Source organism: Takifugu rubripes, chromosome 1 (assembly GCF_901000725.2).
Source record: "Takifugu rubripes chromosome 1, fTakRub1.2, whole genome shotgun sequence".
Taxonomy (NCBI): Eukaryota; Metazoa; Chordata; class Actinopteri; order Tetraodontiformes; family Tetraodontidae; genus Takifugu; species Takifugu rubripes.
This window is the reverse complement of record NC_042285.1, coordinates 10048322-10061915: the sequence shown is the minus strand read 5'-3', so window position 1 is coordinate 10061915 and position 13594 is coordinate 10048322. Positions and strand designations below refer to the sequence as shown.

At 43.6% G+C, this 13594-nt stretch overlaps 3 protein-coding genes and 1 non-coding gene across 5 annotated transcripts; all 4 read right to left on the bottom strand.

Annotated features, from left to right (window-relative positions):
* Window positions 1–199: 199 nt before the first annotated feature.
* rsl1d1 (ribosomal L1 domain containing 1) lies at window positions 200–2950 on the bottom strand. Its single transcript, XM_003961514.3, has 9 exons — window positions 2806–2950; window positions 2439–2584; window positions 2223–2361; window positions 1990–2138; window positions 1764–1865; window positions 1412–1505; window positions 1173–1298; window positions 812–946; window positions 200–707 (listed from the first exon to the last, which is right to left on the bottom strand). Exons 1-9 carry the CDS (start codon window positions 2842–2844, stop codon window positions 567–569), a joined length of 1071 nt encoding a protein of 356 aa, XP_003961563.2. The 5' UTR covers window positions 2845–2950; the 3' UTR covers window positions 200–566.
* On the bottom strand, window positions 1577–1706 carry LOC115246557 (small nucleolar RNA SNORA55). Its single transcript, XR_003885689.1, has one exon. It is a non-coding gene; the product is annotated as a small nucleolar RNA SNORA55 (small nucleolar RNA).
* A 262-nt stretch (window positions 2951–3212) lies between the features above and the next one.
* Window positions 3213–8552, bottom strand: gspt1 (G1 to S phase transition 1). The gene is made up of 14 exons (XM_011604799.2): window positions 8144–8552; window positions 7846–7890; window positions 6548–6805; window positions 6432–6465; window positions 6167–6244; window positions 5913–6093; window positions 5657–5811; window positions 5449–5589; window positions 5082–5175; window positions 4706–4786; window positions 4393–4566; window positions 4176–4265; window positions 3944–4112; window positions 3213–3877 (listed from the first exon to the last, which is right to left on the bottom strand). The coding sequence occupies exons 1-14, from the start codon at window positions 8334–8336 to the stop codon at window positions 3825–3827; spliced, it is 1746 nt and encodes a 581-aa protein (XP_011603101.2). The 5' UTR covers window positions 8337–8552; the 3' UTR covers window positions 3213–3824.
* A 495-nt stretch (window positions 8553–9047) lies between these two features.
* dmc1 (DNA meiotic recombinase 1) lies at window positions 9048–12717 on the bottom strand. Of its 2 annotated transcripts, XM_003961352.3 has the most exons (13): window positions 12412–12717; window positions 11996–12040; window positions 11695–11841; window positions 11522–11604; window positions 11321–11373; window positions 11192–11233; window positions 11029–11101; window positions 10808–10899; window positions 10621–10694; window positions 10404–10518; window positions 10233–10293; window positions 9983–10099; window positions 9048–9146 (listed from the first exon to the last, which is right to left on the bottom strand). In XM_003961352.3, exons 1-13 carry the CDS (start codon window positions 12466–12468, stop codon window positions 9077–9079), a joined length of 1029 nt encoding a protein of 342 aa, XP_003961401.2. In that variant the 5' UTR covers window positions 12469–12717; the 3' UTR covers window positions 9048–9076. The 2 variants fall into 2 exon arrangements, with proteins under 2 accessions (XP_003961401.2, XP_029695059.1); XM_029839199.1 differs by lacking the exon at window positions 11996–12040.
* Window positions 12718–13594: the final 877 nt, after the last annotated feature.

Genomic DNA, 13594 nt, shown 5'->3' with positions numbered 1-13594 from the left:
CCACGGACCTCCAGAACATTCAACTGTTGTATGGAACAGATGCAAAAGAACACAAAGTGTGAGCAGCTTGAGCAGCAGCAGCACACTTCTAATATAATCACACACCAGACTGGTCACATGACAGCAAACACCACTCCAGGTTAAGTATTGACACATGGATGAAATTTATTATGGAAACTGAGATAAAAAGTTACAACAGTGATGTTTAACAGGAGCCAAAAGTTTATTTTTATGATTTTCAGTGATAAGGTCACATTTAAATCGATATCTTGTGATGGACATATAACGTAGCATGTTTAGAAATTGAATTTATTACATTTAAACATTTGCAGCTCCGTTTATCTTTGAACCCAGAATCTTCCAAGAGCTGCGTCACTGGTTTTAATGTCGTGGCTCAGCGGTGCGCGCTGCCAGCTTCCAGGGGACAAAGACATTCAAAGATCATTCCTGGGGACCTTTACCTTCAGGTTTATACTCAGAGGAGGAATAGAGGCTAAAATCATCAACTGCTGTAGGAAAAAGCATATGTAGGAAATGTCCATGTAGCAAAACTGACGGGCAGAGAATCATTTCACTTTAGGCACTTTTCTTCTGACTTTGGAGTCCATCTTGCTGGCTTTTTTAGTCAGTTTGTTTGTTGTTTTGGACGCCTGCTTCCTCACAGGGGTTCTGGAGGCTTTCTCCAGTGGCTGCTTCTTGGAAGATTTCTAGAAAAATGTTAGAAGAGAAAGAAAAAAGGAGGTCAAGCACAATATTCCAGTTGAAATCTTTTGATTACGGTAGTTTAAAAACACAGGAGCAGGGAACTGACTTTCAGTTTAGGCTTTTTAACAGGTGTTGCTATGGGAACCAGCTGTGGAATATCTTCTTCTTCCTCCTCTTGCTTTTCCTGTTTCGTCTTTACATCTGCCTTTTCATCCTTTACTTCCTCTTTGGCTTCAGTTGCCTGGAAACAGTCATTATTTGATATTTTAATATTCTTATTTGAGGATGTAAATATTAAAATAAAAGACATTGCTATCAAATAGACTGGATTTACAAGGTCTTATTAATTAGCTTTAATTGCCTTTGTCTCTCAATAAAATACCATTTTCACACCATATAGCGCCACCCGGCCTAAGGAGCCCCACTCAAACAGTTCTAAATTTGCCCTTGGAGAAACCTGGTCTCACCTCTCCGTTGGAAGTTTTGGGTTTTTTCTTTGTTGGCTCATAGAGGTGGCTCAGCTCTGAGTTGTAGATGGGCAGGGCCACTGACTCCTGACTCTTTAGGTGGATGACCTTCATCACTGACCCATCCTGTTAAAAATGGATGGAACAGAGTCAGATAACAGTGTGGGGAAAACTCTAAAAATATTCCAGGGTGTATTCAAACACACAGAACGAACCACCCTCTGGTCCTCCGCACTCACCATACGGATTTTTTCCATTACAGTCTTGACGGCTGCTTCAATGTTTTCAGTCACCTCATCTGCCGTCATTCCAGAGTGGCCAATTCGCGCCATGCTGCAGGACAGGAAGATCATGTCAAACGTGGCCAAGTGCACCATCATGTCAAAAGAACATTCTTAACATTATAATGTGTCAAAGGTGTAGAGACAGGCTCCACGGGAAGAGGAGGTCCATCTGGATTTACAGTGAATCGCTATAGCACCATCTGTTACCCAAACTGACCACTTAACAGAGTCCATTGGGTTGCTGAGGTGCAACGAGTTAACAACTGATTTCCATTAGGAACACAATTAACAGACCAATTGATCTCACCAACAACAGCCTTTCTTGGTAACCTTTAAATTGGTACCCTGGACCAAGCGCTGGATGTCTCTGGCCAAATTCTTGCTCTGCAGGTTTACACACAGTGGCTCTCTGGTAAAATCATTAAATAAAACAAATAATGCTGAGAATAATTGCACAGCAGCATCACAACCTACAGCTGAAAACACAGATGTATCGTGGTATAAGAGTAGCTAAAAACAAAGGAAAAACTTACTTCTTCCTCTCATAGAAGTGTTTACCAAGGTGAGAGGGCAGCAGGCGGCGGATGCGGTCGTCTGAAAGGAACATGTCAAAGTTACCTAGAAGACGCCGTTTGGCTTCAAATGGTTTATACTCTGTCTTCAGGGCTTTGTATGGGATGATCTGCACAGAATCCACACACAGCAACAGACTTATTATTAAAATCCAGTTGAGTTGCACATTTTTGCACCGGAGACAAGACTATACCTCCGTGATACTGCTGACTCCCTTTTCCTCCAGCAGCCTTTTATAAAACCTCTGGGTCTGTTCTGGGGTCATCTGGGGCTCATCTCTGGTGAACAGGCAAATATCATCTGTTTCACTTCGATGTTTATGAGGCAGGGGTCTGGAGATAAAGGAGTGAAAGGGGTTCTGGTGAGTAATAGCCACATTAGCCTGTAATCATCTGTCTGCTGGACTCACATGCGGATGGTCTGAGACCGTCGAGGGATCCTCCATAAGGTAAAGAGCAGGCCGAACTGCTGGTGGTCGTCCGAGAGCAGAGGCTGACGGTTCGGCTTGGTTTGGGTCTTCAAAAAAGCCTGTAAGGCTTGGACGGCCTTTTTAACCTGACAAGACATTACAGTTAAGACATAAATTATGCAAAACCACACCGCCATTCATCGCTTTAATCAGGCTAGTACATGTTAGCTACTTGTTAGCAAAAGAGCAAGGGCCAGCTACACTGAGTGTGCCGTCAATTAAAAGAGCGATTACTCAATCCGTGTTCTAACACTCACAATAGCTGAAAAGATCATTGATACTCCCCAAAATTAATTATTCTTCCTACCTGTGCCTGGTCCAATTCAACCTGTGCCGTTTCTGCCATGCCGTCTGCTTCACGTGTAAACTAGTGTCACGCATGCGCAGTTGGGGCCTACAGCGTCATACTTTCTTCTTTGGCGATTTACGGGTAAAGTATATGCTGCATTACTGCCACCTCGTGGAAATACGGGTAAATATCTCAGACTCGCCACTAAATATGATTGGTTAACCGTTTAGATAAGAATGAGCACAAATGTCACCTAGATACATCAGTTTCATTAAAATAAATCCCTAAAAGTCTAAAGCATCATCTACTGAATTACCTAAATGATTCTTGGCTGTTTGCTGTTTTTTTTAAGAAAAAGTTAAATCATTGATAAAACCGGATAGTGACTGATCAAATCTTTGTCAAAGACAAAAACGAATACACCTTTCTCTTGCAGAATGACGGTTTATTTTCACTTTAAATGGTGTAATAGCCACGTGTGTCGGTTTGTGACTGTCCATTGTTCATCTGAGAAGTGTGTGAGCTCAAACTTTAGTGGGATGTGCAGAGACCAAGCTAGACATTTCGGTATAACAATCATTAATATCCAATTAAAATGTCCACTGGATACTTAATTTCACTCTGGAAAAAGGAGATCAACTGTGTTCTTACCCCTGCTTTTCTGCAGAATGTTAACATTAACATTTCTCCTCCCCTGCTTCATCGACACTGCATCTGTCTCCTTTCTACAACAATTGGCGTGGCCCACCGTCAGTGCCAGGGGAGCACAGGAAGGGACGAGTAGCTACATTAGTGGCATAGCTGAGCTCTCAATATGAGAAAGCTGACACTGGCACAAAGCTGACTGGTCTCACTTCGTATTCTTTGTGATAGAAAAAAACAAATTCAGTCTTGTATGCTTCATCTGATGCTTGTTTAGTCCCCTCACTTGTTTTCTTTGTTCTCCTCATCAGCATAGTTGTGTTTAAAGAGAGCGCAGCGGTTTTAGGTCGCCTCTTTAGCAGCAAAGAATTTCATGCAGGCTGCCGTTGCAGCTTCTAGTCCTTTTCGGGTACCAGCTTCAGCACCTTGCCGATGGCGATGGTTTTCCCTAAGGACAAAATGGAAAATTACGCGGATGTTTGTAGATTCTTGGAATGAACCTTACCTTCCTTACCTTCGTCTCTCAGCGTGAATCGCCCCATCTGAGGAAAGTCTTTAAAGGTCTCTAGGCAGATGACTCCAGCTGCACGGAGCCTGGCGATGCACACCTGCTCCTGCTTCACAAAACGGGGGCGAAGTTTGCTTTTCTCGCCCGTCTTCTTGTCCACCAGACAGATTAAGGCCTGCAAACAGGGTTTAAATGATTCCACAGCACTTCAGAGAAGATGAAACCAAACTGAACTCACTGTGATCTGCACTTCTTCTATGCAGGTGTGGATGTGGAGGACGGCGTTGTAGCCGGGACAAATGATTGATTTGTGCTCAATGATGACGATCTGAAATGGACCAACGAGAAACAAGTTTGAAAAGCATAACTCTCCCAATTCTGTTGTTTTGACCCAATTCTTTGTAGGCGTGGCGGCCAACCCGGAGCAGCTGTGTAATTGCGGCTGATGTCTTTACCTGTGCATCAAAGGTGCGACCTGAGTGGCAGATGTTGTCGGGGCTGCAGAGGATAAAACCTGGAAGGATTTCTTCCTCTTCGATTCCCTTCAGCCTTAACTTCAGATTCTCCCCAGGCGTTGCGTCGTCCGTCTCCACATCGTCACTCAGCAGGGTCAGAACCTCCACCGTGTGCTGCCCCGGGCAGATTCAGACATATTTTAACATTTTTTTAGGATCAGCATCAGTCAAAATACTGAAACGCATTGGTCTCCTCTCCACCCTGACAGCAGGACGTCTAACAGGGGGACATAGCAGAGCCACAGAATCTCACCCGGTTTGGCATCATGGTCAGCTGCTGGGCTTTGCTGATGGATCCGGACTCCAGCTTCCCGAGGATCACTGTGCCCATGTCCTTCAGAGAACAACCAGAGCAGAAAAATATCAACCAGCTCCTTAAATGGCAGAAGATCCACCATTTAATAATCTTAAAGTACACAACAATCATCTATGATATCATTTTTTCCCCCATATATCCTAATTTTTAGATATATCATATCATTATTTTTATATCTATAAAAATATCTGAGGTAGACACCTGTGCGTACGTGTGTGTGTGTGTGTGTGTGTGTGTGTGTGTGTGTGCGTGCGTGCGTGCGTGCGTGCGTGCCCGTGAGTCAGAGAAATTGACAGAACGTCCAGCTGCTCACCTTGTACTTGTCAACGATGGGTAATCTGACCGGTCCATCACTAGTTCTGGTGAAGTTTGGCAAACTGTCCAAATGGGAAATAAATGGCAAACCCCTGATGCAAAAACAAAAAAGAAAACCTTAAACGAGGAGGGGAAACGGCTTGATTATCTGCCAGATTATTACGCGGCTCCTGATGAATTCAAAAATGGAATCATTTAGCCTGAAAAACTAAGAGGAGCGACTGAGGTCAAAGCAGATGAGCAAATGTCTGGGCTTGGCTTTAATCCACTCACGGTCTCTGCTGTTGCTCAAATGTGCGACCGTGCATGAGCAAATCGTGACCCTGACTGTGGTTCTGTGCTGCAGTAACACGGAGGTGACTTACGTGTACCAAGGGCATTCGGCTACTGGGTCCTTGAGGTTGGCGCCTGTGAGCCCAGAGCAAGGCATGAAGTAGATGTCCTTCTTGGGGTTGAAGCCCACCTTTTTGAGAAAAGGCACCAGCTTCTCCTTACACTCCTCATACCTTCAGGACAGGAATGAAGATGACAGACTGCTCTGTAGCCGAACATGTATAAGCTGAGTTTCAAAACCTTTCCAGGCTCCAGTTGACAGTGGGGTCGTCCATCTTGTTGATGAGAACGATGAGATGTTTGACTCCGGCGGTCTTTGCCAGCATGGCGTGCTCCCTTGTCTGGCCGCCCTTCTCAAAGCCCGTCTCAAACTCCCCCTTCCTGGCTGAAATGACCTGACCCGTAACCGATGAAAAGAATCCAACATTTTAATCTAATCATATGGAGAGTGTAAATGAAAATGCTGTGGGCGCTTTAAAGATCCCGCCCAGCTCACCAGGACTGCCAGGTCGGCTTGCGACGCCCCCCCGATCATGTTCGGGACAAAGCTCTTGTGCCCGGGGGCGTCCAGGATGGTGAAATGTTTCTTCTCCGTCTCAAAGTAAGCTCTGCCGACCTCCACTGTCTTCCCTTTGTCCCTCTCCTCCTGGTTGGTGTCCAGAGCCCACGACAGGTACCTGAAAGAATAAAGTCTGCGGTTTTTACTTTGCTGCGAAGACGCAGCAGAAATGTGCGCTGATGGTAGCTCACCATGTCTCCCTGTTCTTTTCCTTTGCTTCTCTTTCATATTTCTCCAGCGTTCGCTTTTCCACCATTCCCGTTAAGTACCTGGAGAAGCCCACACGCTAGAATGAGGCCTGCTGCAATGTGCAGCATAGTTTCACCCCAAAACCAAACGTTCAATAGACCAACAAATCTACACTACAGCAAGAGATGTTATTAAAAGGTCTAAACTTTATTTTTGGACCTTTTTGAGCTCTACACATCTACAAGCATAATTCTAATCATTGCTTACATGATCTGCCCCCCAATAGTGGATTTACCAGCATCTGATAAAAGAAATAGAAACGTGAGTGTTGATCATTTCTCATGGACGACTAAAAATGGGACATGCAGAGGAACGGGACTCACCCACGTGGCCAATGAAGACCACATTGACGTGTTCTTTCTTAGGTGCATCTGGCGGCACTGAAACCACCTTAGGCACTGGCATCTCCTCCTCCTCTTCTTCCATCATCTCCTCGTCCGCCTTCTCTCGGCCACCCACTCCTGAAGCCATATTTTCCTGATCGCTGCTTCCTCCACCTCCCCCCGGCTCTTCCTTCAGTTCCCACGTCTCCTCTTCGGCAGCCATGTCTGCCTCTGAGCTTCCATTCTCCACCGGCAGTGCTGGAACCACAGACGCCACCTGTTAGTTCTCTGCTACAGACGAGACAGAGCCTGCAGAACGGCTGAATAATTGAACGTGCACAGTTTCCCCCATTGGCACAAAATATATGGACATTGAGCTCCTACATGTCAGAAAGAAACAATTTTTGAGTTACCATTTGCTCTTTTATTCACCTAAACACTTGTGATTCCACTTGCTTTAATAGGACAATGTTCATTTTGTGCCCAATTATTCATAACTATTAAATAAATAAGATGTAGTTAAGGCTCCACTTGCTGCATCCGTTCTGCTCACTTGTAATCAGTGCCACAAACAAATCAAATTTTGGGCAGAACCAATGGAACAGGAATACAGTAAAATCTGCAGACTGAGCTTTAAAGAGGAAGCCGTAACTGTGGAATTATACATCCCGGCAGTCGTGTATAGTGCCTATTCTTTCTCAGTCCTCATCAATTGCCGGCTAGCTGTCACACACACTGTAACGTATAGAGCAGTTCCACAGTAGAGTGATGACGTGGGTACACCAGTGCAGAGTACCAAAACGAGCATGGAACAATGGATTCCGCTGGAAATGTCCCATCATTCTCTTTGTGTTAATAACTCAGAACTGCAGGGTCACCGTGCAAACGAATCAAAACAAAATATAGTCTAAATTAAGGCGTGCATCCCCCCCTGAGGTAAAACCCTGACAGATCATGCAGTCACAACATCACACATCAAACCTTGATGGGTAATTAAGTAAACACATCGTGTCTATTTCAGGCAGGGATGGTGACCCAAGCACATGGGTCCACCAGTGCCACCAATCCATATATGTCCCGAAAAACAATCTCCAAGGCCTAATCAGATGTCAGCAAATCAGAACATCAGCTACTGGAGCTCGGGCTCTGTAATCTGGCCCCCACATTGGGTCTGGCTCGGATTTCCTACAGTAGCAGCATGTTACACCTGAGCCTTAAGCAACACCTGTGCTGTGGTAACAGGCTGTCTGACAGCCAGCTGAGTAACCAAAAGCTGAACATGCAGCTTGTGTACATACCGACTGTTTCTGTCACCTCCATGTAGGTAACGGGATCCTGGGGACCTTTGGAGAGACAGGACACATCATCAAACTTTCATAAGCATTTATGAGACCAACACCGGCAGGTTTCACTGGTTACTTCTGAGCCCGTCTGCGTTATAAACGCGTCATTGTAGCGTTGGATCACGAATGAATCAACCTGTTGAGAAAGCGTTAACAGAACCCTTGTCTGGGCTGAGCACAGGCTAACTTGGATGCGTTAGCGGGCATGCTAACAACTTGGGCTAACTTCCACCGGCTGCCGGACTTCACCTACCGCCTGACGCCGGCATTTCCGCGGAACTGGCTTGAAGGAAGGTGGGCACGAAGACCGGGGCGTTGGGGTTGGGAACAAACGGCTTGGCGTTCACGTTGAGAGCTGCGAAGGCGGTCGGGAGCTCCGCCGCAGCACTCGGGGCCTCGGTATCCTCCTCCAGTTCCCACGAATCCGGGGCTGTGTCTGGGTCCATCACAGGTTTGCCCAGAGTGGACAAGCTTTCCAACACCGAGGAAACCTGATAACCTCCAGGGATCTTTTTGATCTCCCAAAGTGTTCTAGACCCTCAGCGGTGCGCTCGCTGAAGTGCCCATTGCTGTGTTAAGCCGTGCTTTGACAGGCATGTGGACCCCGTTCTGGACGAGAAGTGGCGTCCCGCCGCTGCCGGTCTCAGAACCACCGCTAGGGGGCAGCCTGAGACCTGTGCTCGGGATACGGTCACTAACAGCCACGCCAGAGACCACCACAACCTTCAGTCTAGCTGTGAATGTCATACACAAAGCCAGCATTTCACACTATGAATACAGCCATTGAATATAATCTAATGCTTTACTGTTAAATGTGCTCTAAAGAAAACCTTAAAACAAAAGTTTAGATAGTGGTGAGCAAAAATCAAGAGGTCCAATAATTTCAGTTATTCTCAGTTACTGTAGTGTGTTTTGATTATTGGTTAACAGACGGAAGCAGCAAATTATTGCTTTGTACCATTTTTATTGCAATAACAGCTCCACGACTGTACATTAGTTGTTATTTATTGTTTCTGAATAATAGCTGAAACATTCTCATTAATTTATAAAATAAAATACATACCAGTTTGGTTTCTCTTTATTTCTAACATTTGACATCTATAACAAACACTGTTTCTGAAGCCCCTTAAAAGCAACAGCCCCAAAATAACTTTAACCAGTGCAGGTCACAGCGCACGCTCTCAGCTCACTCTTTGGCGTCTGTCACTCCTCCGGTAGAGATGGCAAATGTGGCCTCATTCTCAGGCATGTCAGGACTAATCAAGGAAAACAAGCAGAGATCAGTGCAGCATCTGTGTTGACGAGAGGCCACTGAATTTCTGATATGAAAAAATAACTTCACACAAATATTTGGATGGATGGATGGATGGATGGATGGATGGATGGATGGATGGATGGATGGATGGATGATAGATGGATGGATGATGGTTGGATGATAGATGGATGGATGGCTGGATGGATGGATGGATGGATGGATGGATGGATGATAGATGGATGGATGATGGTTGGATGATGGTTGGATGATAGATGGATGATAGATGGATGGATGGATGGATGATGGTTGGATGGATGGATGATAGATGGATGGATGATGGTTGGATGATGTTGGATGATAGATGGATGATAGATGGATGGATGATGGTTGGATGATAGATGGATGATAGATGGATGGATGGCTGGATGGCTGGATGGATGGATGGATGGATGGATGATAGATGGATGGATGATGGTTGGATGATGGTTGGATGATAGATGGATGATAGATGGATGGATGGATGGATGATGGTTGGATGGATGGATGATAGATGGATGGATGGATGATAGATGGATGGATGATGGTTGGATGATAGATGGATGATAGATGGATGATAGATGGATGGATGGATGGATGATGGTTGGATGGATGGATGATAGATGGATGGATGGATGGATGGATGATAGATGGATGGATGATGGTTGGATGATAGATGGATGGATGGATGGATGGATGGATGGATGATGGTTGGATGGATGGATGGATGGATGGATGGATGGATGGATGGATGGATGGATGGATGGATGGATGGATGGATGGTAAGCTTTGTTGACGCACCTGTCAAATATTTTTGCTATTCTCATCTCTCCGCGGCCCTTCCTCAAACTGATCCTGGTGGTGGAGGCATGAGCCAGGATGTGCCCACCAATCGGCTTCTTGGGATCAGCTTGAAACCTGAAATGAGGAAACATGTGTGAATATTTTTCCCCCAGCCTCTTTTGTCAAGTTAGTCATCACTATTTATGTATTTAAACGCCAGAATTGTGTCTTCAAAGGCCTAATCTTAATCACTGAATCCGACTCTTACGTCATTCCTGCACCAGGATCAGCTGTCATCTGGTTGGTGATAAACACTGCAACATTGTACTCTGAAAGGAAACAGACACGTGGCCAACGCCAGACACATCGTCGTGGTTACGAACGTTGCGTAATTTCACGCCACAGTGTTTGGGCCACGTGATTCTGCACATTCTGCCACCTTCAGAGATCTTCTGCAGCCTGGAGAGCATCTGGGCCAGTTTCTGCTGCCGCTCAGCCAGTTCACCCCGACCAGAGAAGTCGACTCTGAACAGAGCCATGATGGAGTCGATGACCTGACAACCAGGAGATAAAGAACATCAGACCGCTGCCACTACAACACTGCTACATCACATAATATTTAAAGCTGCTAATGTGATGCTACTGCCTTCACCCACCAGCAGTTTGAACACTCCTCCTTCCTCATGAAATTTTGCTGCTACAAAGTCCAGCAGCTCCATCTGATGCTCACCTGATGACAGAAAGTGAAACATTCACATATAAAAACTCCATTATTGTCAGCAGTTTTCAGCTGCGTCTACAGAAGGCAGATAACAATGATAAAAAGCAGGAAGTGTTTCGTACTGGTGTAGGCACGAGCATACAGCACATTATCCAGCACAGCATCCTGGTCCACGTTAAACCTGTCAGCGATGTCTCTTAGTCGGTCTGGACGACTGAAATTAGAGTCAAGGGACATTTGGAAAAAACTAACTCACTAATCTGCACATGAGATCTGCATCCACGGTTGCATGTTCCAACTAATGTACTGTATATGTGCCTTTTTAAAACCATCCTGAGGATACAAGGTGTTCTCTGTGTCAATGAAGATGACCTTCCCACCTGAGTAGCCATCATCACCTGGCAACTGAGACGTGACTGCACATAAACAGCAAAGAAATATAAGTTTGCACATGTTGTTCTGTAAATAAACAGGCCACAACCACATTTACAAAGTTCCATCTTTACCACATAGCGTGTGAGACAGCTGGGTCTTCCCTGTGCGGAACTCTGTAAGATAAAGTAATGTTGAGACTTTTAATACAATCTTCAGGTAGAGTCACAGCAATATTTTATTAAGAATAAAATGGATCTTACCCCCAAACGCCTCTGTGATAGCCATACTCTCAATACCACCGCCCAAAAGTTTACTGTAAAGAAGATAAAGAGATTGCATGAGGCACTTTTCCTTCACAATTAGTACAATTAACCCCCATGACAAGATTTTGTTTCTGAGTATGTCTATTTATATCAGTTTTTCAAGTTACTAGTTTAATGTGAAAGGTAAAGTAAAACTACTCGAAGTCCTGGCTCCCAGTGGTGATGTGGAACACATGCTTTCTCTTTGCACTGTACTCAAAGGCGGTCTGGAAGCCAACATTCTGTTGGGAAGGTAATGATGCAATTAAAACAATTCTCATTCCTCAAAAAGTTCAGGAATGTTGGCCAAACAACTATACTCATTCTGTTACCAGCAACTTTCCAGCCGCCTCTTTGATTTTTTCCACTTTTGCCTCAGACAGGCCCTTGATGTTGCACAAAGCCTTGCGTGTGGTCATCTGGATCCCCTTGACTGTGCAGATACCCACCGATTTCATCTTTTTGATGTCTGCCATATTCTGAAAGAGGGCAGTCACACAGGTGTTCACGTAAAACAGTTTTTATCTGCTATAATGCTCCCTATTGGTAATTCAACCACGTGTGTGAAATTGTGAGATTATAAGATTATTTCTTTAACAACAAAGAGTAGTTTCACATGTTCTCTGTACTCACAATCCCATGTTTCTGCAGGAGGTCAATGTCTTGGAAAAATGATTCCTAATTCATTTAGGAAATAGAAATATACATAAAATAGTTGCATCCAATAACAGAGATTCCGAATTATGTAGGTGGTGTAGTTTTGTAGAGTGATTGTTGCATTTTATTTTCATTAAATATATTAAGTGTAATATAAGCATATATATAGCTGCTAAAACCAGGTTTAGCATAGTTGAAGTTAAAAAAACAAACCCACAGATCTATGAAAATCATTTCTGTGGAGTATTTTACATGTGTCATTTTTTTTTTATAATCTTTTATTGTCAGTGATATTTGCATCGTTTACTTATAGACTGCTTTTGGCTCATTTATACTTTTACTCTTTGTTTATGTAGAGGTAAACAATTTCAATTTTTTAGTAGTTAACCCACCTCGTCATCCTGTAATCTAGCATCATCTTCCACAACCTGGTCCTCTGCCGCTTTCATTCTAATCTCTTAATTTTTAATGGAAATTAAATGTAAGTAATGTTTGGCTAACTGCTGTCAATTACCTAACCAACGCTACTATACTGATTTAAATCGATTCTCATGAAATTACAATATCCAAAATGCTCCGAAAGGTACAATTCCGACCCGAAAGGCACACTTTTAGAAATATATTTAATAAACAAGTATTAGTACTATAGAACTTTAGTTAGGGGATAAGGGGCTCGTGCGCAATGCAACTGGCGGGAATCTCGTGAGATTGTTGTTGACGCATTCGTGTATAATCGGGAAATGTTTGCTTTTGTAATGTAAACAATCAATATGATTAGAATCGACCACCTGGCTTGGTAATAAGTTACTTCTGAGGAAAAACCCATCACTACAACTGCGGTAATATGATTTTCTTATGAGACAATAAGACGCGTACTTCAATTCCTGCGCCGCAATGCCTGTCTGTCCAGAAATAATGAGAATCACCAATAATTTGTTGTGCTATTGAAGGTTGCAGAGAAGGTGACTAAACTGGAGCGGATGTGCTGCGACAGTGATGGAAAGATGTTAAATGTTGTCCTCAGTAGTTGTTCCCCTTTATATAAAAATAATCAACGTCCTGGTGATGCATCTGAAATTTAATCTCTAACATGCGTGAGGAAAATAGGATGCCAGGGTCCTCCCATTAACTTGTTATATTCATCACAGTCACATACGTCGGAAACAATAGTTTCTCTTAATTTTTAATCTTAAAGATATTTATATTGTCTGCCTTGTGAAGAGGGCAATCTTGTTTATAACATACCGTGTGAGTGTTAGGTGGTATTATTTTATTTTTCAAGCTCAAAACAACACAGTGTACACTAGTAAGATTATTCAAACTGCAACATTTATCACACACCAAACCACGTCTCTAGTACAATGTACTCAACATAAACAGAAGTTCCCATATAGACACAGTCAATAACCTAGTCAATGATAGGAGCACTACTTACACCATTAAAAAGATAATCAATATTTTTAGTAAATAAGATGATCAGTAATAATTTGAAAATATATTATTTAGTAAAGTAAATGATGGCTGTTGTGACAATACAAGTTCCTTGATCATTTGAAATTTATTTTGAATAAATAA

What these genes read in the sequence shown, in the direction of transcription:
- rsl1d1 (XM_003961514.3), bottom strand. Translation starts at nt 2,844, where the DNA reads ATGGCAGAAACGGCACAGGTTGAATTGGACCAGGCACAG. An exon ending in TTGAATTGGACCAGGCACAG is followed by an intron (nt 2,585 to 2,805) that starts GTAGGAAGAATA and finishes ATGTCTTGTCAG; the next exon opens with GTTAAAAAGGCCGTCCAAGC. An exon ending in CGGTCTCAGACCATCCGCAT is followed by an intron (nt 2,362 to 2,438) that starts GTGAGTCCAGCA and finishes CTTTATCTCCAG; the next exon opens with ACCCCTGCCTCATAAACATC.
- gspt1 (XM_011604799.2), bottom strand. Translation starts at nt 8,336, where the DNA reads ATGGACCCAGACACAGCCCCGGATTCGTGGGAACTGGAGGAGGATACC. An exon ending in GGAAATGCCGGCGTCAGGCG is followed by an intron (nt 7,891 to 8,143) that starts GTAGGTGAAGTC and finishes GTCTCTCCAAAG; the next exon opens with GTCCCCAGGATCCCGTTACC. An exon ending in GGTCTTCATTGGCCACGTGG is followed by an intron (nt 6,466 to 6,547) that starts GTGAGTCCCGTT and finishes TTCTTTTATCAG; the next exon opens with ATGCTGGTAAATCCACTATT.
- dmc1 (XM_003961352.3), bottom strand. Translation starts at nt 12,468, where the DNA reads ATGAAAGCGGCAGAGGACCAGGTTGTGGAAGATGATGCTAGATTACAG. An exon ending in GCTGTCTCACACGCTATGTG is followed by an intron (nt 11,102 to 11,191) that starts GTAAAGATGGAA and finishes GTTTATGTGCAG; the next exon opens with TCACGTCTCAGTTGCCAGGT. An exon ending in GATCCTGGTGCAGGAATGAC is followed by an intron (nt 10,100 to 10,232) that starts GTAAGAGTCGGA and finishes TCCTCATTTCAG; the next exon opens with GTTTCAAGCTGATCCCAAGA.